The 25,401-nt window shown below is 38.2% G+C and overlaps 2 protein-coding genes across 2 annotated transcripts in view; one reads left to right on the top strand and one right to left on the bottom strand.

Annotated features, from left to right (window-relative positions):
* Positions 1–311: 311 nt before the first annotated feature.
* Positions 312–10,199, bottom strand: erap1a (endoplasmic reticulum aminopeptidase 1a). Its single transcript, XM_026274190.1, has 18 exons — positions 9,307–10,199; positions 9,039–9,177; positions 8,545–8,679; positions 8,321–8,441; positions 7,988–8,142; positions 7,206–7,319; positions 6,985–7,116; positions 6,376–6,507; positions 6,195–6,278; positions 5,842–5,999; positions 4,901–4,989; positions 4,638–4,821; positions 3,616–3,772; positions 2,210–2,394; positions 1,961–2,122; positions 1,586–1,726; positions 1,360–1,441; positions 312–781 (listed from the first exon to the last, which is right to left on the bottom strand). Exons 1-18 carry the CDS (start codon positions 9,792–9,794, stop codon positions 632–634), a joined length of 2,808 nt encoding a protein of 935 aa, XP_026129975.1. The 5' UTR covers positions 9,795–10,199; the 3' UTR covers positions 312–631.
* Positions 10,200–23,766: 13,567 nt separating this feature from the next.
* Positions 23,767–25,401, top strand: part of LOC113110164 (cell division cycle and apoptosis regulator protein 1-like) — a 29,461-nt gene continuing 27,826 nt past the window's right edge. The window contains exons 1-3 of the mRNA XM_026274195.1: positions 23,767–23,892; positions 24,551–24,724; positions 24,858–25,068. Coding sequence (XP_026129980.1) covers positions 23,870–23,892; positions 24,551–24,724; positions 24,858–25,068 — 408 coding nt within the window. The 5' untranslated portion in view covers positions 23,767–23,869. The remainder of the gene's footprint in view (positions 23,893–24,550; positions 24,725–24,857; positions 25,069–25,401) is intronic.

Here is a 25,401-nt window from a genome sequence, read left to right as displayed (position 1 = left end):
TCTCTTTATTACCATTTCCAAACATCACAAACAATGCTGAAAGAAAAAGACAAACTTTCCGTAAGGTAGCCTATTGTATCTTAATGAAAACACAATCGTGATTCAACCGTGAGAAGACGTAAATAAAACACCGTGTGTAAAGAACAAGTCACTTAACAGTACATTTACCTCATTTAACATTTAAAGGGATATTTTACCTAAAAATTAAAATTCTTTATTTAATGTCATAAAAACATTTATATTTTAACAATTTGAAATAGAAACATATCATTAAAATGCTAATGTAAAACTGCCTTATTAAATACATTTTGTTTTGGTTTAGATTTTTATTTTCTTGATTGAACACATTTTTTGTGTGTGTGTTTCAGTAAAAACTCATTTCAGTGCATTGCTGGTTTCATTGAGTTGACATTTAGCATTGATATTTTCAAACTTATTTAAACACTACTTTTTTTTTTTATTGCAGCCATTTCAAAACTGTTCATGTTCTGTGTGATCATATCAGAGCTGGTTTCTTCCAGTGTTATGGTCCTTGTTAAGTGCCGTACCCAAGGTGAAACTAGGTGCAGTCTTGAGTTGCACACCCTGTTAGACACACTTTCAAGCGTCTCAAGAGTTTGTCAGGACTCAATCACAGACTGTTTCTGTCCAGCCAGGCTTTCAGGAGTGGCACGTTCCTGTCCATCCAGCGGATGTTCTGCTGGATTTTCTGCAGGGCCTGTTGAATGCTGCGGAGCCCAGAGCCCTGATCCTCCGCTAGTGACCCGAAGAAAGACTGAACCTACAGGAACAACACAGTCTTCTTAGATTTCTACTGACACTAGTCAGTGCAAACTCAAGGCTTTTGTTTTCATGATTCATTTAAAGTCATGTAACCTCAGCATGATGGCAGCTTAAAAGCTTAAAACTTGCAAATGCATTGAACTAAGAATGAGCAATATATTTTTAAAGCATTTATTCATCTTCGTTAATGTTAGTAAAAAATATAATTGTCAATTGTTTGGGCATATTAGTATGGAGACTTGTTTATGATATGAAATGTAAAAAATGTAAAAGTTCATATTTTGAGATTTTGAGTTTATGTCCCAATTCTGAGATGTAATCTCAGAGTTGTGGAAAAAAAGAAATAAAAATAGATATTGTGAAATATAAACTAAGCAAGAAAAAAAGTCAGATTTACATTATTATCCAGTGGCAAAAGAAGCTTCCATATGTTAATGTAAAATTAATTATCTAATGCTAGCTAATAACACTAACATTGACTAATATTAATAAATGCTGTAGAAGCACAGTTCCATATTCATGTTAACTAATGTTTGCATTCATACTTTTTAAAAAGACTTTACTTTTAATAAGTACCTCATCGAGCATTTCTCTGGTGGAATACTGATCGGTCACACCGACCGCCATGCGAGATATTGCAGACGAACCGAGATCGAACCTAAAAGGAGGATTTGGATTTAATACACCACTAACATTCACAATCTAACATGCTAGAATGCGTCATAAGCACCATAAAACAAGAATGTGCTTTAATTTGACATATAAGAAGCTCTTAAGAAAGATCTGAAAGCTTGCAACACACTTTTTCACAAGTTTCCCCCAGTTGGATTTCAAGAAGTCCCAGGCGAGTTTGAAACCTTTTGGGTTTTTACTGACAGTGATGACCATTGATGGCAGGTCTTGAGTTTTCATGATCTCTCCTTCAATGCTTCTTTCCAAAAGCCTAGACAGAACGAGAAAGAAACACATCATAGAGCAGGTTTAATGACTCAAGGTCTTTATTACTGGCACGCAGGATTGAAAAGATGAGAACTGAATCATGCTTTTGCATATTAATGATGATGTTTGGACCATATATACGCCAAACAGTTTAATGATACATGCACCATAATCGATGTCAAGTTTAGGTCAACTATGAAATTGTGATGTCTAAGCAGCTTCATGAATCCAGACTCACCACTGAAGCTTGTGAGTCAATGGAGTGTAAGAGAGGGCGGCTTTAATCATCCACTTCTCTGATGGTGAGACGGATCTCTTGTATTTCTCTAACAGGAAGTCCCAGCCTTCATCTGTACGTGCCCCTTCAGTGTAGACCACCAAACTGATGTCAGTAGGCAACCTGAAGCATTCAACACATGTCTGGATGAAGGCAAGTTTAATGCAGTATGTATAATATTGATGATACATGACTCAGATGAACTCTCACCACATTTTGCCATCGGATTCTCTCCACTGCTGGAAGAGGTGAGTGGCGGTGCTGACGCAGGACGGGTAACGACGGACGCAGGCGAACAACAGCAGATAATTCCTCAGCATCCGCTCGGACACAGACCCGTCATCAGACCAGCTCTGGCGGTCAATCAGCGTCTTGAATAACTTCACTAAATGACCCTGTTAAAACAGCAAATCAACAACGGCATGTCTACACCCAAAATGCATAAAAAAAAAAGACCAAATTCTGTTGTAATAGTTTAATTACATTTTAATAATAAATAAGAAAGTCTAATCAAAGGACTTTAACAAATTTCATAAATAATTAATAATAAAAAGGATTTTTAATAACCCGAATTCATAAAGATGGTGATTATCAAATTAATTAATAAAACAATTTAATCAATCTCTAATCCTTTCTTTTTTTGGCAAACAAAGTGCTGCACACAATATGGACTGATAAACTGCTTTAATAAATTGTATTATTATAATTATTATGATTAAAAATACATTCTACTGTACAATAGTAATATATTTGTAATATTTATTGAAATTAAATTATACTTTTATTTGTCAGGTTTCTGTGTGTCTTTGACTGAAGTTAAAAATTTTTTTATTAACGGCTATTTTTCAATCCACGTATTTGTATGCGCATTTTGGATTATCGTATAAAAAATGCATAAAATAAAAAAATGTGCATAAAAAAACATGAGCACAACTGAGTAGAATACATTTTTTATCCGATAAGAAAAAATGCGCATGAACTACGATGGAAACACATTTACTATACATGCCTCCATGCGCATTGAAAAAGTAATGTGACTTTGCGCTATGAGACGGGATAACTTGTCTAACCAGTGGACCGATCTCCTTCACAGCATCTATATGTTGTTTGTCAGGAAAGTCTGTCATCAAAGCATTACGGTATAATCTTACATGACTGCGTTCTCCACCTCTAAAAGATCTGACCGCATTTATTGTGTTACGTCTGCTCGCTATGAAGCGCAAGTCATTTAATAAATATGACAATTATTATATTCAGTGGCTTCTTCTACTCTACTCTCTTCTTAGAGATATTCAGTGCCAGTTTATCAGGAAGTGACTTTTGTTCTCTTTGACTCGTTGGACGGAAACGTTGCTTTATTCGCCAATGTTTAATGCGATATTCCAGTTTTGCAAACAAATTAAATTTGCATCTTTGGATCGAAACCTCCATTATAAAATAACTTCAATTTTTTTTACTGGATTCTCTGATTCAATCTTTGTTTTTTGCACTGTGAAAATCTCAAGTCATGCCATCTACTTTAGAAAAGGTCACCATGAGTTTTTAAACTTATCTAAACTGAGACCCTAGAAAGTCTCAGTTTATCTTAAACTAGACTTCATGTTTGCAACCACAACCTTCAGCTGGTTCTCCAGTTCCTCCATGTTTCTCTTCTCCATGAGTTTGTAGAGCGGCACCAGCTCATTAAAGCCCTGCGTCACCGGCATGATCTCAGACTCTTTACTGAGGTACAAACTCAGATTCAGAGCTTTGTCCAGAGGGAGTTTCTCAATGCTGAAGAACAGACAAATACATTTGAATAAGAACAGAAATAAACTGTTTGCAATGATAGCAACAAGACTTAAATCAAATCAAGTATGGTTTGTGCTCAAATGCTGCTGGATCTTTTGCTTTTCTCCATATTTGAAGTCTTGCTAGCTTTGAATAAGAAGACATTTTGGTGATTTTTTTATTTATTTATGATGTCATAAACATCTTTTTGCCAAATTATTTTCTTTAAAGGTGTTTTCTGCATTTCTCTTTATCATAAATGACACTTGATTTAAATGAGATTTTGTAGATGAGTTTGTTTCTTCATCAGATTTGGAGAAATGTAGCATTGCATCAGTGTCTCATCAATGTATGCTCTGCAGTGAATGGGTGCTGTCAGAATGAGAGTCCAAACAGCTGATAAAAACATCACAATAACCCACTCCACTCCAGTCCATAATGTCTTATCAAGTGAAAACTGCATGTTTGTAGAAAACAAATCCATCAAGACATTTCGACTGTAAACTACTGTTTTCAGCTAAAATATGAGTTATCCATATCCATAACAAAACATAATCCATAAAAATGCTTCCTCCAGTGAAAAAGTCTTTGAAATGTGAACGTCAAGCACTGTTTACAAACCAAAACAGATATGTAAACTGATGGACTGGAGTGCTGTGGATTACTTGTGGATTTTGGACTCTCATTCTGACGGGACCCATTCACTCTCATCCTTTGGTGAGACACTGACGCAATGCTACATATCTCCAAATCTGATGAAGACACAAACTCATCTACATCTTGGATGGCCTGAGGGTGAGCTCATTTTCAGCAAATTTTAATTTCTGGTGAACTATTCCTTTAAGAAGCACCAGCTCAGTCTCCTCACCTGACCAGCTGAAAGATGTCGTGGATCAGACTGGCTCTGTCGTTGCTGCTGAACACACGGTGGTTCTGCTGGAGTTGGTTGATCAAAGCGTCCCAGCCTCCTGACTCATAATGTACAATATAATACCCCCGCAGGTCCACGTTAAATTTAATCCAGTCCACCTTCTCTGGCAGGTACAACACATCTGCAAACAGATGGTCAGATTTCAGTATAACAGAAGGTAAATATGTTGATTTGGTTTAAAACTGTTAGCTCAGACACACCTTTTTCACTTTTCAGCAAGAAACGCTGCACTGCACTACTGTGACTGGTGATGTAAGTCAGAGGGACCTGCCACAGGAAGCTCGATGTCCTGTGAGAAATTACATACAAACAATAAATATCAAAAAAACTATCATTGCTTTGAGTGAATAGCATTAATGCTATATTGAGAGTAGCATACTAGCATACTGTATTTACTATTTCTGCATCATGCAGGCAAACTGTCTGTTTTCATAAAAACGAGTGTTGCTATTGCTAACAAAATCTAAAACTATTAAAAATCGTTTTTGGTGAATTAAATAAAACTTAAATTAAAATGTCAATATTAGGTGAATAACCTAAATCACAATAACAAAAATAAATAAATAATAAAATAAATTAAACCTATACAAAAAAAAAAGATAAAAAAATAACAATTATATATATATATATATATATATATATATATATATATATATATATATATATATATATATATATATATATATATACATACATACATACATATATATATATATATATATATACATACATATATATATATATATATATACATACATATATATATATATATACATACATATATATATATATATATATATACATACATATATATATATATATATATATATATATACTAAGAGGCCTATAAATTGAACTAAAAAAGGAAAAAGAAAATATAAAAAGGTACTGTTATTCAAAATATTACTAAACAATACTAAAGTATATAAATAATACTTAAATATCTTTGTAGGCCGCAATGCAATGCACTGAACTTGACCTTTTCAAGATGAAATATGATTTTCCTTAATTATTTTCTTAGCCGTAACATACAATTTTAAAAGCAAAATACAGTGTGATAAATTTACTTTTGCACATGGTATTTTTCTAATGTATGAATAATACGCATTAAACAGTAGTTTAGGTATTCCATAACCTGTACCTTGAAGTATTTGAAGAGTTTGCTTCTCTAAGGAAGCGCTCCTGTTTGAGGGTGACCTCTTGACCTTTGACCTCCACAGTGATTAAAGGAAAGCCCTCCTGCAGAGTCCAGGTGTCCATAATGGCACGAACATCAACACTGTCCTCCATGAACCATTTCTGTCAGAACAGGTTTTTAATCATTTAACCAGTTATTTAGTTGATTTCTAATATTAATGCCATATTTTTAGTCAAGAAACATAATAGCTTAACTTATTGTAAATATAAACCATTTAATTAAATATTGAAAACCAGTCAAATATAATAATAGATTAACATGTAATTAAATGTAAATGGTTTTATAGCAGCACTCACAGAGGCTGGAGATTCAGCCCTGTTTTTGGAACAGAATCCATCAAGTTTTAGTCTCCCTGAATCCGATTCATCAGAAGTACAGATCTGAAGAGATTGAAAATGCATTTGGCCTCTAGAGCAATCGATTAAATTAATTCAAGGACTGGAGAAACATGCACAGGAGCCGCCTGTGGTAACTTACATTGGTAAGACTTTCCCAGAGGTGAGCGTTCACTGTGTTCTGGTAGCTGTGTGTCTTCAGGTAGTGTATAATACCGTACTTGAAAGCCTCTGGCGTCAGGAAATCCCTCAACATGTTCAGGATACATGCACCCTTCAGAGTAAAACAAATGTAACCCTTCTTTTGTGTTGGGTACTCCATTTGTGTCGGAGGAAACTGACTACCATTGGTTTCCATGCAATTTCCAAAAAAGTCAAAGACTGGTAGTTAGTTTTCTGGATCTCAGAAAATAATTGAAAATTGAAGTCTTAGAAACTTGTAATCTCACAGGGGTTTGAGAACCAGACATAAAAAAGGCAGACAATAAAGGTTTTCAGGATACAAATTGGGTTCAGTTTGAACCCTAACATCACAGAAGTCACCAAAATGTATACAGACTTTCCAAAACACAACTATGTGTGGAATCTTTGCATGCACCTTAATGATCCAAAGTGGGAAAATATCACCACATTTCAAGAAGAAATAAATAGTTTAACCAGTGTTCCCAACCATTTAGATATCTAATGTGTGTCTTGCAACACAACTGTAATAAGGGAAAGTCAACTTTAAGGATTCTAGAGAGAGATAAACCTTCCGGTAGGAAACGTCATCAAACATCTCGCTGATCTCCGCAGGATTCTCCACTGGAGTGGAAATGGGGTGCGAGGAGGTTAAAGAGTCCACCGACATAGCAGTGAAGCACTTCTCCAGGAAATAATCATCCTGAAATAGAGGCCCTCGAAATCAGATCATACCAATTATATTCACATGTGATCACAATCTCAGTCATTAGCTGTATTAATCGGTCTCACCACTTGCAGCTCGGGGTGGGTGATGTTGACAGACACATACTCCATGAACTTGGCAAAGCCCTCGTTTAACCACAGGTCGTTCCACCACTGCATCGTGACCAGGTTTCCAAACCACTAGACATCAGATTCAACACACTTTACATATCTGAGCTGGTTTCATGAAACACATCATTTAGCTCCCTTTCAATAATAGCAAAATCATAGCTATCACAATATACACTATTGTTAACAAATCTGGAGCATATTCAATTCTTAATGACAATTGGGCAAAATCTAGGATGGTTGAAAATAGAATGAGAACTAATTAGTATTTGGGGTGAAAGTAATTAATCTTTTAATATGTCATAAACTAATTTTTGTTGTAAATATGCCTGGCAAGATTATTACACTGAATGACATTTTAGTGGGTCTCTTTTCTAAATCAGAGGGAAATATATATTTATTTTTTGCTTAGAAAAACAAAAACTTAATTAAATTAAACAGAATTATTTTTTTGGGCAGCAAAATGTGTATTTTTGATCAAGTAGATGTAGCTTTAATGAGACTTCTTTAAAAAACCTTTTTTACTGATCCAAAACAGTTGAATGGCAGTGTTTATAAAATGTGTATAACACAATATATATTTTATATGCATTTTACACACATTATATTAATTTGTTTGTTAAGTATTATTTGTTTGTTAAGTATTCTAATGCATAGATGGCCCTAAACAATCTATTTTGTGATAAAGGCCGACTGGCATTATTCATTACTTAGATTGAATTAGTAATAGAAATATCAACCTGATGGGCAAGTTCATGGGCAATGACTTTGGTGATTCCCAGTTTGTCCGAGGAAGAAGATTTCTCAGGGTCAAAGAGCAAACCGGACTCTCTGTATGTCGACAAGCCCCAGTTCTCCATAGCACCTGACTGGAAATCTGGGATCGCTGCAAGATCTGCAAGTGAAAGATAATTACAGATGGAATTAGGTTCTAAAAAGCCAAGAAATATTCAGATTAGTTTACAATTATTTCATGGCAGATAGTGATATAATATCCTATATAGACTGCAACTAAAGCATGCATCTGTGTTCAACAGTAGTAAAGATAGTGAGTGCTGAACTTTCACACGCACCGTGTTTGGGAAGTGGATATGGGATGTCAAAATAATCATCATAAAAGTCCAGCAGTGTGACGGCGGTGTTAAGAGCATATTCTGCCTGACTGATCTTCTCGGGAACAGTATACACCGATATCTATATCAGGATTCAGGTTGTGAAGAGTCAATGGACAGTGTAATAAGATATAGGTGTATTATTATGCGTATTTATAATACTTTTGGTCATGTTATCGACTTGCCTCGACTCCATGTTGGCTTCTTTTACTGATGGACTGGAAATCGGAGACGATGAAGGCTACCAGGTAGGTGCTCATCTTCACCGTCGTGTCAAACTGATCCTCGAGCAGCCCATCGGCAATTTCTACAGTTCTCAGCTATTGGAAGAAATAACCTTGCATTAGTTTACATGCACATGATACGGTCTGTAAAAAAATATATATATATATAATGTGTTTGAAGTTGTTGCATCACACTGAGATTGTGTAATTTATAAACACTGACAGTTATGGCTATCAATTACTCATGCTTTTTTTATTGGTATTTTTTTCTTATGAAGTTTATTTATTTGGAATGTGTCAGAGCCATTAATGTCAAAGATTTCCCAATTTAGTTTTTTTTTCTCATAGTTTGTTTTTTGTTGAATTACACTGATGAAGAATGCAGGTCAATTTCACCTGCACTATAAAGATCAAACCCAGATATTTAACAGAATAAAATGGTTAATTATGTGTACTTTAGGCATGTTGGATATGGAAATGTGCCTGGACTCCCGGCGCACACGGATGGTAAAGTTGGCTTTAAATGCAGGTTCGTCGAAACAAGGGAAGGCAGCTCGGGCATGTGTCGGCTCAAACTGAGTAGACGCCAACATCCTATAGGGAGAAAAATCATCCTTTTGAGGTTTTTCCATATTCAAAGCCACTTCAAATACAGTCTGAGTACAACCTTCCAACAGTTAACCTAGAGTTAAAACTCAAGCACCAATGGTGTGGTTGTCTTACCTGACCTCTCCGCTGTTTGTGGTATATCTGCCTTTATAAAAGCCATGAAAACTGTCTGATAAGTTGGCGTAGAACTCCAAATGCACCACATGGTTGCCCTTCTCAAATGTGAAGCCATCAGAAAAGAGTGCGATCTGTTCATAGGCTTCGAACTCACTGATTTGCAGATCCTGAAGATGTCTGGAGCCCAAGAGCTGAGCTTTGGAGATTTGCAGGTTCTTGCTGTGAAGGATGATGGCTCTGGTGTCTTGCTCCACCTCTATGAGAATCTGGACGACTCCGGTGTAGGTCAGGGAGGTCAAGTTGGGGTGTATCAGGAGGTTATAATGCTGGGGTTTCACTGTTTCTGGCAGTCTTATCTTATCCCAGGGAAAAGGCAAGGCATCTGTGTCTGTGTTGACACTCATTGCATGGCTACCAACAAAAAGAGCGCAGAATAAAACTGCAAATGCAAGGCAGCATAAACACCAAGACTGGGCGAAAGGCATGATGAAAAACAGAAGCTGCAGAGAAAAAGGTATGTTTCTTTTGGATATGAGTCCTTGTCAATTGGATATCATTGCATGAGCACTGTTTATGATATTTAGACGTCACAAGGGAAAAACCCACACTCAAATTTTACTAGATATCGAATGTATCGTTGATTTTAGGCGACAAAAGTTTTGAACGAACCTGCGCACGATATCCGATCGGTAAATGAAAGTGAAAGCAAGCAGCTGTCACTCAAAATATCTAATTTCCTGCTTCATAAACGACTCGTTTTTGCTCTCAGATTGTGTTATTGCATGCTGGCGCTTACAGCATAACACTCGACGTTTTATATTTAAAAAAAACCACTATATTTGTTAATAAAAAGCAAGTGTTAGCGATTAAATTGTGGACGTAGCGATGAAAACTTGCTTCTCATGAATATTAATTACGTAAAGTGACGTTTTTCGTTTTTCCATTCAACGGCTCTGTAGCTGACCAATCTCAGTGCGAAAGAAAGGCGTTTGAATATTAATTAGGTTACGTTGCATGACGATTCACAAAGTTCACCGAGCAACGTCATCAATGACCTTACTGCTGCCTTAAAAAACCGGCCAGATGAAGGCATCTCAGGAGACAGGAAATGAAGCTTATATTGATTTTGGACGTGCCTTGATACTTCCCTACCTTGGAATGCGACCTCCGAAGGCAGCATTTTTCAGTTTTCGGATGCACCCATAAATACCTAGATGCCTCATTGGCCGCACAACCGCACGTCAACGTCGCCGCCATATTGGAGCGGGCAACTCTCATAACTCTCGCATCGACAGATTGGACACCTACAAACCGTCACACGATAATAAAAACAGATCTCGGGGTGTTATCGTTCACAGGTAAGACTCAGCTGTTCTTTCTCGATATTTTTGGTTATTTTTAACATTATGTTGACAGCTTAATTAACCTCCAGTGTCAGACTATTAATAATAGATAGCGATATGGCAAACTGTAGTTAGCAGTGAAAGCGGAGACTATAAGAATTCAAAGTTTAAATGAATTCTTATTACGTTTTAACTTATATTGCCGTTTATATAATAAACTAAATGGTGGTATGAGCACAATATACAGAGTGAGCACTTTGACTGTCTAGATTAATGATGGAGCTAAATCTTCTCTCTTTAATTTCACTACCGTTACTTATTTACAAAGATTAAGTGGTAACACTTTAGAATACTAGTCCTTTAGTTAATGTTAGTTAATTCATTAACGAACATGAACAAACAATGAACAAACTGTGAACTTGTTCTATGGATTCTTTTTTCTTCCCTTTTAGCCATTCACAAACAGGACAAGGAAAGCTGAGGAAAGCTGTTCTCTGCATTTCCAAGAGACAAGACTATACCTCCCTATAGACTAATGTTCTGTTTGTACTAAACCCAGAGCAGCCCTGAATGAATCGACAGAATGACCCAGCTCATATTCTAAAGCGATTAATCGTTTGAAAGCATTAATTTATTCAGAAAACAAGACAGAAATACTAAGGAAGAAAATCTCTGCATTAATCACTTAATCGTTTGATTCTGATTCATTCAGACATTTCTAATAATGTTGATACAAATGCTAATACTAATACTAATGCTAATACTGCACTCATGTTTATAATAAAAGATGACATAATCATTCATAAATAAAACTTAAACCCAGCAAAGAAATAATGGATGTTGCATTAAGTAATTTATTTTCTCATTACATACAGTCAAGTATATTCCAGATCTCTTCATACTCGATATAAAATTAGATTCATTGGCGTATATTTTCAGATTTGAGAGGTTAAAGGGCAGAGAGCATGATCACTATACAGCGGATTCCTCACTGCTTCCTCACATCAGTAATAATCTGGGGAAGAAAAAATTATTACACTCTGTATTCCAGTGCTAATATATGAACATCATGAAACCAAGACATTTGCAGGAGATGCACAATGACCTCAGATATAAATTTTTATTATCTACTCAATATATTTATTTTTAGATTTTTATTGGTTAATTCTTTAAATGGGGAAAAAAATTCTGGCAAAGGTGAAAACTATTGTTTTTCTTAGCCGCTGACAGATATTTGTTCTTGTTTTAAACATGAACTCATTTATATTTCAGTAAATGCTTCTCGATTTAAGGATGTTCAGATATTTGAGCTGGAAAACAAGAGGAAGAGCATCATTCTCTGCGGTGAAGAAGAACACCATGACCTTCATCAGATTAAAATCTCTCGTGTTTGTGTCCGAGTCGAACGGTGGTGGGTAAAAGAAAAGAGTAAAAAATAAACCCTGGACAATCTTCCTAAAACATACGTCTGCAGGAGCTCTCGACGATTATAAATATGCTTTATCTTTATCACAGTATTTCATCTAGCCTTGTGTTCAACTCCATATTTATACTGAAAATAAAAGTAGCTGTGATGTTATTCTAGTTAGCGGCTCTGAAATCGAGTGACAGCTGATTGGTTGATTCACAAATGTCTTCACACACAAAAAGTGCTTCATATTCAAACACCGTTTAGATTAACACTCCTATAACTGTATTGTCTGTGTGAGAGGAATCATATAATCAAATCCTGCGATCGTTTACTCTTCCTCAGCCTGAACAAGTATTGTTTTTTCTGCTGAACACTAAAGAAGATGTTTTTTTGAGTGCGAACAGTTGACGGCACCCATTGACTTCTATAATAGAGGAAGAAATACTATGGAAGTGAATGGGTACCATCAACCGTTTGGTGTTTAAAGCATCATCTTTTTAGCATTCAGCAGAAGACAGAAACTCGTACAAAAAATATATAATTTAAAAATAAATAAATATGTAAAATAAGCACACACACTTTTTTTCCTAACTAGTGATTCCCAAAGCAATCAAATATGTGTCATTGTTGTTAACTTAGACTGAAACTACTAAAAACAGTTTTCTGTAATTGAAATAAAGCTAAAGTAAAATGATACAGATAAATCGTGTAACCTACTACTTAATATTGCAGAAACTTAATTTTCTGTAAAGTTGCTTTGCAATGATTTGTAAAGTAAAAAGCGCTATAAATTAAATGACAACAGTAGTAAAATTAAAGTAGTAACTTTTTACAAAAAAGTTGAAATGTTAAAATTATTAAAACACATAAACATAAAGGCTAAAAAAATAAATAAATAAATAAAACTAATTCCTAAACCTCAAACTGCAACCATGAGGCTAAAAGCTATGCTATGTGTCACTCTGAGTAAGTGCTGTAACAGTTGTAAGACCTTGATGTTGTTTGGACACCAGAACCGTCCTTGTGTGTGTGTGTGTGTGTGTTCCCGTGTTTGGCTCCTGGGATGATCTGAATCCTCTCAAAGTCCCTCCCCAGGATGACGATGTCACAGAGTAGTACGCCTGTCCCACGAGTCCCGGACAAAACAACACACACACAGTCTGACACTGATAATCACAGAGAGTTCTACATATCATCTGAATCTAATGTTTTGCTACATTTTTTTAATTTTTTTTTTTTAAATCGAGGAATCAAAGTTTTAAATGTTTTCATTTACAGTTAATAATCTCTGCTGCTGCTGTTACACTCACAGTCACGAACAGCTTGAATCATCTTAACTTTTTTAGTCAAATATTTTGGCACATTTTTTTAGCATTTTTATTTTATATTATTTCTTAACATATCAGACAATATCTGCCTTCATTTTGCATGCATCTTGTTTATTCTCGCTTATAAACTTTTTGTTGCTCTTTTTGTAATTTTTTTGTTGTGTTGTTTTTTATCCTCATTTGTAAGTCGCTTTGGATAAAAACGTCTGCTAAATGAATAAATATAAATGTAAACTTAACAAATTATGGCTTTGTTTCCTTACATGAATATCGAAATATTCAACTCAAATAAACACTTGTAAGATGCAGTATTAGAATTAGAATTTAATTTGAAATACCCTGAACACTGCACAGAGGTTAAGATGACCATTGCTACAAAAATAAAATAAAAAAAATTAAACTCATCCTATTTTGTTTTAATTTTCCCTTACTAAATTATACAGTTACTGATGCTATGGACTGTGGGATTACTAACAGGCTATTAACAAAAATCTGTCTCTAAACCTCTTTTATCTTTATTAAAAGTTGATCTAGACTAATATATGATAGAATCAAATGTTTTGCAAATCCGTTTGAAAGGCCTGATCTCAAATGATTCGTGAAACTCGCTTCGCAGTCCCGATCTGAATCAAATGTTTTGTGAACTACGAAGCCCCGATCAAATGATTCGCGAGTTCCGATCTGAATCAAATGTTATGTGAACTCCGAAGCCCCGATCAAATGATTCGCGAGTTCCGATCTGAATCAAATGGTATGTGAACTCCGAAGCTCCGATCAAATGATTCGCGAAACGCTCTTCGGAGTCCCGATCTGAATCAAATGTTTTGTGAACTCCGAAGCCCCGATCAAATGATTCGTGAAACGCGCTTCGGAGTCCCGATTTGAATCAAATGTTTTGCGAACTCGCCCCGAATCCCAGATCTCAAGTTATTTTCCAGTGAAAGCGCTATAGCGTTCATTCGCCTGCAGAACAATGGCGGAGACCAAAAGTATTCAGATGTGTATAGTGTGGCTTAGTGTTCTAATAATAAAAAAAAAAACTTATTTAGCATTTCATAGTTTTCCCACCGACGAAAATAAAAAATTGGGCTATAAGGCGAGAGGAGGAGGCGACAATTACTGTGTGGAAAGGTACTTTAGTGTGTGCCAAGTACTTCACGGAGGATGAGGGCCGTGTCCAACCGGAGTATGGTCGATCTCACACCGTGGGCTGTGCCTTCCATGTTTGCGTGGAAAAGTTGCAGAGACGTTAAATCACGCGTCAAAACGGGATGTTTGTGGTGCAGAGCTCTAAATGTCGAGATGGTGCTCGAGCACGATTACAACAGCCTTCCAGTCCCAGGTGATTGTAATGTGTTAACTAAAACAATAACTTATATTAAAAGCTTATCGGCAACTATAGACAGTAATCAAATATAGTATGTTTTGTTTGTATTGTTAGATGTAACGTTATACATTTAATGTAGCACATGGTAGCAGTTATGCTAACAGTCGAGCAGGTTAGTGAAGCTGTGTTTTTATACTTTTGCTATCATTCTTTTTTACTGCTCTCTTTCTGGCTGAAGTCACACAAAATTAATAAAGACATTTAAAGTTATCAATAAAATCTACGACAATGTAGGAAATACGAGCAGTTGAACAAACATTATTTTATAATAGTTTGTAGGTTATTTAACTTTTTTTATTAAAGTGTTATGTTTAACACAAAATAATACATGTATTGTTGTTTGCTTTATGTTAATTAAGTGCTCTTGCTGAGGCATGGGAAAAATAAAGGAGCTGGAAAAAATACCTGCAACTGACATCAGCATCATCTACTCGATTCAATTCAAGTTTATTTGTATAGCGCTTTTTACAATACAAATAGTTACAAAGCAACTTTACAGAAAATTATGTTTCTACAATATTTAGTAGTAGCTTATGTTGGTGACTGTCAGTTTGTGCACATTTGACAGGATTTTTAGAAAAATGAATACAAGGCGTAGTCAGCCAGACGATGAACATTATTAATTAATAATTATTATATGATGCAGTCACACTTGTAGCAATATTTGTTAGTTCTGTTTGTTGATTCAGGGTTAGCATCATCTGGTGTCTTCTGAGGGGTCAGCATCATCTCTTCTCAGGTTTTCTGGATCCAGACTGGAGCTTGTGAAAATCCTAGTCCATGGCAAAACATAGAAACAAAATAGAGACATCATTAGCACAGCTGCTGATCCAACAAAGTAAAATTTGTTTAACCCAAGCTAATGAATAAGAATGCACATTTGATCAGATGAAACTACACTCACAATTTAAGAGATACATTATTCGAATGCTTGGCGAAAGAGATGCGTTACTCACCTGCTAGTGACATCATGCTCCTCCTCACCTGCTAGTGACATCAGCATCATCTACACACCTGCTAGTGACATCAGCATCATCTACACACATGCTAGTGACACCATGCTTCTCTTCACCTGCTAGTGACACCATGCTCCTCCTCACCTGCTAGTGACATCAGCATCATCTACACACCTGCTAGTGACATCAGCATCATCTACACACCTGCTAGTGACACCATGCTTCTCTTCACCTGCTAGTGACACCATGCTCCTCCTCACCTGCTAGTGACATCAGCATCATCTACACACCTGCTAGTGACACCATGCTTCTCTTCACCCTGCTAGTGACATCAGCATCATCTACACACCTGCTAGTGACATAAGCATCATCTACACACCTGCTAGTGACATCAGCATCATCTACACACATGCTAGTGACACCATGCTCCTCCTCACCTGCTAGTGACATCAGCATCATCTACACACCTGCTAGTGACATCAGCATCATCTACACACCTGCTAGTGACACCATGCTTCTCTTCACCTGCTAGTGACACCATGCTCCTCCTCACCTGCTAGTGACATCAGCATCATCTACACACCTGCTAGTGACACCATGCTCCTCCTCACCTGCTAGTGACATCAGCATCATCTACACACCTGCTAGTGACACCATGCTTCTCTTCACCCTGCTAGTGACATCAGCATCATCTACACACCTGCTAGTGACATAAGCATCATCTACACACCTGCTAGTGACACCATGCTTCTCTTCACCCTGCTAGTGACATCAGCATCATCTACACACCTGCTAGTGACATAAGCATCATCTACACACCTGCTAGTGACACCATGCTTCTCTTCACCCTGCTAGTAACTTTTCTGCTTTGTGATAAGCACATTTTGCTATCTATTAGTAAGTTTAAGCTTTTGTTACCTTCTCAGCCAGGGTTTTAACCAACATTATACATATAATCTTTCACATACTTCTCAGTGTGCTTTTTTTTTGCTGAATTTAAAGCTTAGATTTTAGGGGGACAATTTTAGTCAGAAATTTTTTATGAAAATCTAACTCTTTACTTTTACTTATGATCTGCAATGTCGTTTCAGATTCTGAACACATCAGAAATCACCAACCCCTCCTGAGATATCTTTCCAGTTTGGGGTAGGTATGTGGCAACAATATAACATAAATAACAATAAAATATAATTAATTGAAGCATGACTTATTGGGGTAACAGTTTTTTCTTGTAATAGAACACTATAGAACTACATTCACTATAGAACAGGAACATCATTTGTTGGTAAATTCTTCTTGCCTATTTTCTTCCTAGCAAAAAATGAATGTATATGCCAAAGTAGAATTCAACAACTTTAGCCATGATCTCTGTGATCAGCTCATGATCTCTCCATACCCTCTCCACATGGAAGTCACCTCTTGTACTTGTCACAAGATCACACCAGGTTAACTAAGCCAGTAACCATCAGCTGACCGTGGAATGCCAATTGTGTGTTTCTTTCTCAGTTTTGCATGGTCCCCAATAAACTCAACGTGGGATGCCTCTCCAATTTCTTTCACATCAGGGAACTTAACCTCTACCAGGCCACAGGGAGGTTCTTCATTTGGGTCCACCACTTTGCCATCTGCACCAAGGTGTGGAACATCAGGGTGGATGATGAGACCAGATGGAAGAACGTTAACGTCAAAGGTCTCCTCATAGCGGCGAAGAACCTCTGGCTCAAGTTTTAATCCTCTACACATCGCTCTCTAGAGACCCCGACAGATGTTTACACACACTGTTTAATGCAAGATATAACTGCATTTAACCTGCAATTACAAATGCATAATGTTTTGATGTTTTAATCCCAAAATGTTGAATACTGATATTTGCAATGATAAAAGAAAGAAAGTGCTTTAAGAGGTGAAATTAAAAACACCAATATCTAGACAATCATGAATTGTAACATCACTTCCTTTAATGTTTTTACTATACAGTTGATATGGAATTTGTTTAAATATTAAATTTGTAAAAAAAAGTATTACCCGTTTAAATGAAATGCTTATACAAAATAAATATGTAGTTTACTTTAAAGTATATCTACATTTCTTGCTTTCATACATGGTCATATAAAAAAAAATTGCCGTACTTAAGTGGTAGATTTCTGCCATTTACTGGAAACCATTTAAAATTACAATTTTAAACAAAAGCACTATATGAACATTCTGAGTGATTTTATTACACTAATATACAATCAGACATCCCAATTTCTGTTTTGGTAAAGTCATTAAGTGTCATGTCATTTAGATGAATTAGAATTTAATTTGGGGTCCTGAAATACCCTGAACACTACACAGAGGTTAAGATGACCATTGCTACATAAAATAAAAATTGAAACTCATCCTATTTTGTTTTAATTTTCCCTTACTAAATAATACAGTTACTGATGCTATGGACTGAGGGATTACTAACAGGCTATTATTAAAAATTTGTCTCTAAACCTCTTTTCTCTTTATTAAAACTTGATCTGGTAGCCTACATGATAGAATCAAATGCTTTGCAAATCCGCTCGAAAGACCTGATCTCAAATGATTCGTGAATCGCGCTTCGGAGTCCCGATCTGAATCAAATGGTTTGCGAACTCCGAAGCCCCGATCAAATGATTCGTGAATCGCGCTTCGGAGTCCCGATCTGAATCAAATGGTTTGCGAACTGCTCCGATGCCTCAGAATGTATTGTGTTTAATCTTGCAGATCATGACTTATATCTACTCTTCATCTCCCTGAAGTTTGGTAATATAAAGATTCCTCTTTTGAGCTTCCACCTTTTTGAACTTCCAAGGTACATTCCAATTACATTACATGAATATGTTACAGTTATACTAAATTAACAGATTTGTAAACCGAAAAAATCAACGAAATCAACAAGTGAGACAAATGTAAGCTTTCAATTAATAACCAAACCTAAATTTCCAAACCTAACTAAATAACTGGAGGCAAAGTTTTTTTTTTAAATGCACGTAGATCACAAACCTCTGAAATCGGTTGATAAATGTGAACGTTGTCGTGTTTTTATTCAGTAAAAACCGCAGCTCCCCGTTTACTTTCATTTGTTTTAAGGCAGTCTTGCCCTCACCAACATGGCGTTTGCTTTGACGTATCGCGGCAACGGCTCAAAGCGGCCAATGAGGCGTCTAGGTATTTATATGTCTATGTGCGCGTCAGAAACGGAAGTGCTAAAATGGGCTTCACTTGTCTCAATTGAGTTCCAATGCGGTCGCTGTGTCCATTTCTATTACTGTCTTATGGTATTTATATGTCTATTGATAACACGTGTTTTTGTGCAGAGACGAGTGAGACATTAAACCGCGCTGCGCCTCAGCGCCACCCACGGTACCGGAAGAGAAATGCAGGTCAAACCACACGATCTCGCTTTGATACGAGTACGACCGACTATAGAGAATAACAAAGACTTATAAACTATTTAAGAATTTATACATCGCGTTTAATGTTTTTGTACGGTCTCTCGTGTTTTATTTACAGCCAAACGCGGTTAAAAACGTTTCAACTGCAGTTACTCAGTCTGACCGCTTGATGCCGCTGATGAGAAACGCCTTTTTTATGACCTGACAGAAGACAAACAAACGCATTAATGTAGAGGAAAAACAGAGCAAGAACACAAAACACTAGCAAGTTTACATTCTTAAATATCGAAGGACATTAATCAACACCTCTCCTAATAGTGTGTGCGGGAAAACTGCATCAAACTGCCGTCTCTGTAACGCTTATGATGAGGATTTGTTCATTATGTATGAAGATACACTTGTGCATGAAGATACACTTTCTGATTTATGATTGTATTAACACTAAATAAGTGTGTGTTCAGATGAGGCAGCGTGTGTTCACCTGGGTGGTCACACAGATGCAGGAGCATAATGGGATTGTGGATCAGAAGGTTCATTTTCCAGTGAGGTCTGTGTGTTTGCTTTTTTCTGAATCAAATGAATCATAACCTGAGTTGATGTGATTATGTGAGGTGTGTTTGTGGTTTGTTCTGTAGTGTTGTAGTGGGTCGTGTGCCTCTGGTGGGAGAGAAAGTGTTGGTGAAAGCGGTCTAGGACCCCCTGAAGCCCATCAGCTGAGCGGCACAGAAAGTTCAGACGCTGAAGGGACAGGTGCTCAGAAAGGTTTTTGGGTAATATTTCAATAACATCCTCTTAAAAAGGCCGCTATATAATAGAAATGCACATATTTTGTGTGCATCTCAGTGTATTTGCATTAGCAGGGTTTGTGTAGTAACTATTACTTCGAGTTCACATTGACATTTTTTTAAAGCACAGAAATATTAATTTCCTCTAAACATGTACACTGTTAAATATTATTAGCATTTAAAATATTGATCTTATATTTGAATGTGTTTCAAAAATGTAATTCATTCCTGTGATGCCAAAGCTGAATTTCCAGTATATCATTACTCCAGAAACACTTCAGAAATCATTATAATATGCCGATTTGCTGCTCGCGAAACATTACTGATTGTTATCAATGTTAAAAACATTTTTTGTGGATTCTTTTTAATGCATCCTTGCAGAATAAAACTATAATTTTTTTAAATAGAATCTTATTGCTCCTAAATGGTAGTGTGCATGTTTTAATTGTACACGTATGTCGACTATTTTATGAAAATCGGATTTTTAGATTAGATTAGATTAGATTCAACTTTATTGTCACTGCACATGTAGGTACAAGGCAACGAAATGCAGTTAGCATCTAACCAGAAGTGCAATAAGCAGTAAGTACAGAATAAAGGTCTATAATATGTACAATAACTATACAGGTAAGTATTATGGACATAATTTACAGATATTAAATACTATATGCACGATATACAGATAGGTGTACTATGAACATACTATACAGATGGATTATGTAAAAGTGTATGTACACTATAGGCAGAACTATGAACATAATTTACAGTATTGCAATGGACAGTAAAGTGCATAGAAAATATTACAATGTGCAAATGGATTATACAGTGTTCCTGGATGAACAGACAGTAGTGCAGGTAATAAGTTACTGTTTTTGCTTGTTGTGAATAAATAAATAAATCAGTCAGAGTGTTGAAGAGGGGGAGGAGTCTATGTGTGGTGTGGGGGGTGTTGAGGGGTGTCAGAGGGCAGAGTTCAGCAAGGAGACAGCTTTAGGGAAAAAGCTGTTCCTGAATCTTGTGGTCCTTGTCCGGAGGCTCCTGAAACGCCTCCCGGAGGGCAGGGGGTTAAACAGTCCGTGGTCAGGGTGAGAGGAGTCCTTCAGAATGCTGCGAGCTCGACGTAGACAGCGTTTCCTCTGGATGTCCTCAAGAGCAGGAAGTGGTGTCCCTGTGATGCGCTGGGCAGTTTTCACCACCCTCTGCAGTGCCTTGCGGTCAGCCACTGAACAGTTCCCATACCAGACTGTGATGCAACTAGTCAGGATGCTCTCGATCGCACACCGGTAGAAGTTAACCAGGATGGATGAAGACAGCTGGTTCTTCTTCAGTGTCCTGAGGAAGAAAAGGCGCTGGTGAGCCTTCTTGACCAGGCTGGAGGTGTTTGTGGCCCAGGACAGTTCCTCCGAGATGGTGGTTCCCAGGAACTTGAAGCTGGAGACACGTTCAACAGCCAGCCCGTTAATGTGGATGGGGTCATGCGTGCTTCCATTCTTCTTCCTGAAGTCCACAATGAGCTCCTTGGTCTTATTGGTGTTAAGGAGCAGGTTATTGTCAGCGCACCATGTGGCCAGGTGCTGTACCTCTTCCCTGTAGGCAGTCTCATCGTTGTCACTGATGAGGCCAATCACCGTGGTGTCATCTGCAAACTTAATGATGGAGTTGGATCCATGCACAGGCTTGCAGTCGTGGGTGTAAAGGGAGTAGAGGAATGGGCTCAGCACACAGCCCTGTGGTACGCCAGTATTAAGTGTGATGGTGGTGGAGTGGGTGTGACCTGACCGAACATGCTGAGGCCTGTTGGTCAGAAAGTCCATGATCCAGTTGCAGAGGGAGGTGTTGATGTCCAGGTCTCCAAGTTTTGTGGTCAGCTTGGAGGGAATGACGGTGTTAAATGCTGAACTGAAGTCAACAAACAACATCCTAACGTACGTGTTGTTATTGTCCAGGTGTGTGAGTGCAGAGTGCAGCACTGTGCATACTGCATCCTCTGTGCTCCTATTTCTGCGGTAGGCAAATTGGTGTGGGTCCAGTGTGGGTGGGAGGCAGTCTTTGAGGTGTGCTAGGACCAGTCGCTCGAAGCACTTCATAATGATGGGTGTGAGTGCTACGGGGCGATAGTCATTCAGGCACGTTGGGGAGGAGTGTTTCGGTACTGGCACAATGGATGTGGACTTAAAACATGTTGGCACAGTTGCTTGGGTGAGGGACAGGTTGAAAATGTCTGTGAAGACCCCTGCAAGCTGCTCTGCACATGCCCTAAGCACACGTCCAGGAATGCCATCCGGGCCAGCAGCCTTGCGTGCGTTGATCCGGCTCAGTGCAGTGTGGACATCTGTGGAGGTGAGTTTGAGAGGTTGGTGGTCTGAAGAGGCTGAGATTTTGGTGGCGATCTCCTTGCTGTCGCTGTTGAAGCGAGCATAAAAGTCATTTAGCTCGTTAAGGAAGGAGACGTCCGTGACTGTTGGTGTGGAGTTGCTTGACTTGTAGTCACTGATGATCTGGATGCCCTGCCACATGCGTCGGGGGTCAGAGTTGGAAAAGTGTTCCTCTACCTTCAGCTTGTAGCAGTACTTGGCCTTTTTGATGCCCCTTTTCAGGTTAGCCCTGGATTTACTGTAGGCCTGAGCGTCGTCTGACCTGAAAGCAGTGTTGCGGGCTTTCAGCAGAAGTCGCACCTCCTTGTTCATCCATGGCTTCTGATTAGGGTATGTTGTTATCTGTTTTTCTGTTGTTACACTGTCAATGGTGGAGTTGATGTGATCCAGTACAGAGGAGGTGTAGATATCAATGTCCGTGTGAGAGCCACAGGCAGCCTGTGAAGCAAACATACTCCAGTCAGTGTGTTGAAACCTGTCTTGAAGTAAAGAGTCTGCTCCAGTTGGCCACACTTTGATGGTCCTCACTGATGGCTTCACACGGTTGATGAGGGGTGAATACTTAGGGGTGAGAAACAAAGAAAGGTGATCAGACTGTCCGAGGTGGGGGAGGGGGCTCGCGATGTAAGCTCCATTGATGTTTGTATAAACATGATCCAAAGTTTTGTCTCCTCTGGTGTGGCAGGAAACATGCTGGTGAAATTTGGGGAGTACTGTTTTTAATTTGCAGTGATTAAAATCACCCGCGACAATAAAAGCAGCCTCTGGGTGAGCAGTCTGTTGTTTACTAATGGCTGCATGAAGTTCGTTCAAAGCAAGCTTGGCATTAGCATCCGGTGCAATATAGACTGCGGTTATTATGGTGGAAGTGAACTCCCGTGGCAGATAAAAAGGTCTACATTTAACCATGAGAAACTCTAGGTTAGCTGAGCAGTGTCTCCCAACAATGACAGTGTTCGTACACCAAGCTTTGTTGACATAAATGCACAATCCACCACCTCTTGTCTTGCCGGAGTCATCTGCCGTTCTATCTGCCCGGAGCGTGTAGCGTCCTGCTAGCTCAATAGCATTGTTGGGTACGTCGCTGTGTAGCCATGTTTCCGTGAAAACCATGACATTGCAGTCCATAAGTCTCTTACTGTGGGTGATGCGGAGTCGTAACTCATCCATTTTGTTCACCAGTGACCGCACATTAGCGAGGAAAATGCTGGGTAAAGAGAGCCGGAGCGGTGTTAGCTTTAGCTTGGCTCTTAGACCTCCGCGCTTCCCCCGCCTTTGTTTACGATCTCGACGCCGCCTGCGAGCACTTCCGCCCGGCCGGGTAGAGTGCGAAGCCTCGGTTGTTCTAGCGATCTCAGGGATGAGTCGAAGATTGGTGATAAAACTGCTGGTAAAGTCCTCACCGATATCCAAAAGCTCCTGTCGGGTGTATGATGTTAAAGCAAAGCTGTTCAGTACGAACAGACCCGAGATGAGCAGGAATAATACTGCAAAATTGCAAAAACTGGAGAGACGCTGAGCCTCGCGATGTGTTCGCGCCGCCATCTTTTGCATGTAAACATGCGCCAACAATGAATATCTGTAACAATGAAAGGTTAAATTTGCCTTAATTATAAATAATGTTGTTTCTTAACATGATGGTTCTCAGAGGTTAAAATGAAACACAATTTTTAATCTAAAAATGTAAATATTTGGTGTCAAGACGCTCTGCATATACATTATACATTACGCATTTAATGAATTACCATGTTATTTTTCAGAAGTTTTGTCTGTTTCTCTGGTTTCTTTCTGTCAGCCCTTCAAATCTCCTCCTCCTCCGCTGCATTACATTGTGAAAATTGTGAAATACTATTACAATAAAAAAAAAAAAAACATTTTATACTTGAATTAATTCTAAAATGTAATTTATTCCCGTGATGCGCAGGTGAATTTTTCAGCATCATTACTCCAGTCTTCAGAAATCCTTTTAATATGCTGATTTGCTTCTCGAGAAACATTCCTGATTATTATCAATGAGGAAAACTGTTCATGGAAACCGTGATAAATTTTCTTTTTCTGAAATGTCTGATTAATAGAAAGTTCAAATGAACAGAATTAGTTTGTAAATGTCTTTACTCCTCATTTCTGATCGATTTAATCCTCTCTCTCTGAATAAAAGTGTTGAGCGTTACAAGAGCATTACAGATTTATTTCAGCGCATCGTTCTGTAGTTTCTGTGTGACCGTTCTCGAAGACTGTCCTGATTTTAACAGGTCTTTGTGGCGTGACTCAGGGAGGACGGCGGCGGAGGGCCGTGGGGAGGAGACACCAGGCACCAAAAACGAAAAAGATGGAGGGCCGCCTCCGAGGAAGAAGCGCCTAGAAAGAGCAGCGCCACATCCACACACTGCTCTCCGTTGTTCTCCTGTTTCTCCAGGGACACGCAAGTCAGTCAGAAACTCAAGTTGAGCTGTATTGTCACTCTGCTGCATGTGTGGATATATAGTGTCTCACAGGAATATAAGTATAAACATACAAAGATAGAAAAAGCTATGTGAGATTTCCTCTTGATTCTTTCAGCCAGGCCTGTGTTTATCTGGAGCTTCAGCGGCGGTACCCAAACCTGCACCTGCCCTCCGACCTCTTCCACCTCCAGCTGTCCTGGACCAAGAGTTTCCCACTCGAGCATCCTCTTCCTCTGACAGGAATGTGTCGCTTTCACGTGGGATCAAACCAGACGGAGAGTGAAACAGATGTTTGCGAGTCCACAGATGATGCATTCTCCGTTAGGGTACGCCTGTTGCTCTTTTGACAGATCATGTGACCATTAGGGGTGAGCGGTATATTGAGCTTGTATGATATATCGATTTTTCTACCATTCTATACGAGGCAATACCACTTGTATCGATATACAGTAGTTTGTAGGAGTGGGAGAAAAAATAGTTTCTTTGATGCATCATATTCTCTCTTCAACAAATCTGAGCTCGTTTATTTTTCCCGCATATGGCACGTGGGATGTCTTCATTGCACAGAATTTACACTGTGAGACACGTGCACATTGCTTGACAATCTGTGCTTCCACCCGCCGTGTTTTATTGTAGATATGCTTTAATTTCTGCCGTTT

Source organism: Carassius auratus, chromosome 10, assembly GCF_003368295.1.
Source record: "Carassius auratus strain Wakin chromosome 10, ASM336829v1, whole genome shotgun sequence".
NCBI lineage: Eukaryota > Metazoa > Chordata > Actinopteri > Cypriniformes > Cyprinidae > Carassius > Carassius auratus.
The sequence above is the reverse complement of the archived record's forward strand: the minus strand, read 5'-3'. Positions and strand labels throughout refer to the sequence as shown.

Bases quoted from the DNA above. Each gene is read 5' to 3' on its own strand.
- erap1a (XM_026274190.1), bottom strand. From the start codon at position 9,794: ATGCCTTTCGCCCAGTCTTGGTGTTTATGCTGCCTTGCATTTGCAGTT. The intron at 6,279-6,375 runs GTAAGTTACCAC...CAATCTCTTCAG, and splicing joins TCTGGGAAAGTCTTACCAAT to ATCTGTACTTCTGATGAATC. The intron at 2,123-2,209 runs GTGAGAGTTCAT...TGAATGCTTCAG, and splicing joins GAATCCGATGGCAAAATGTG to GTTGCCTACTGACATCAGTT.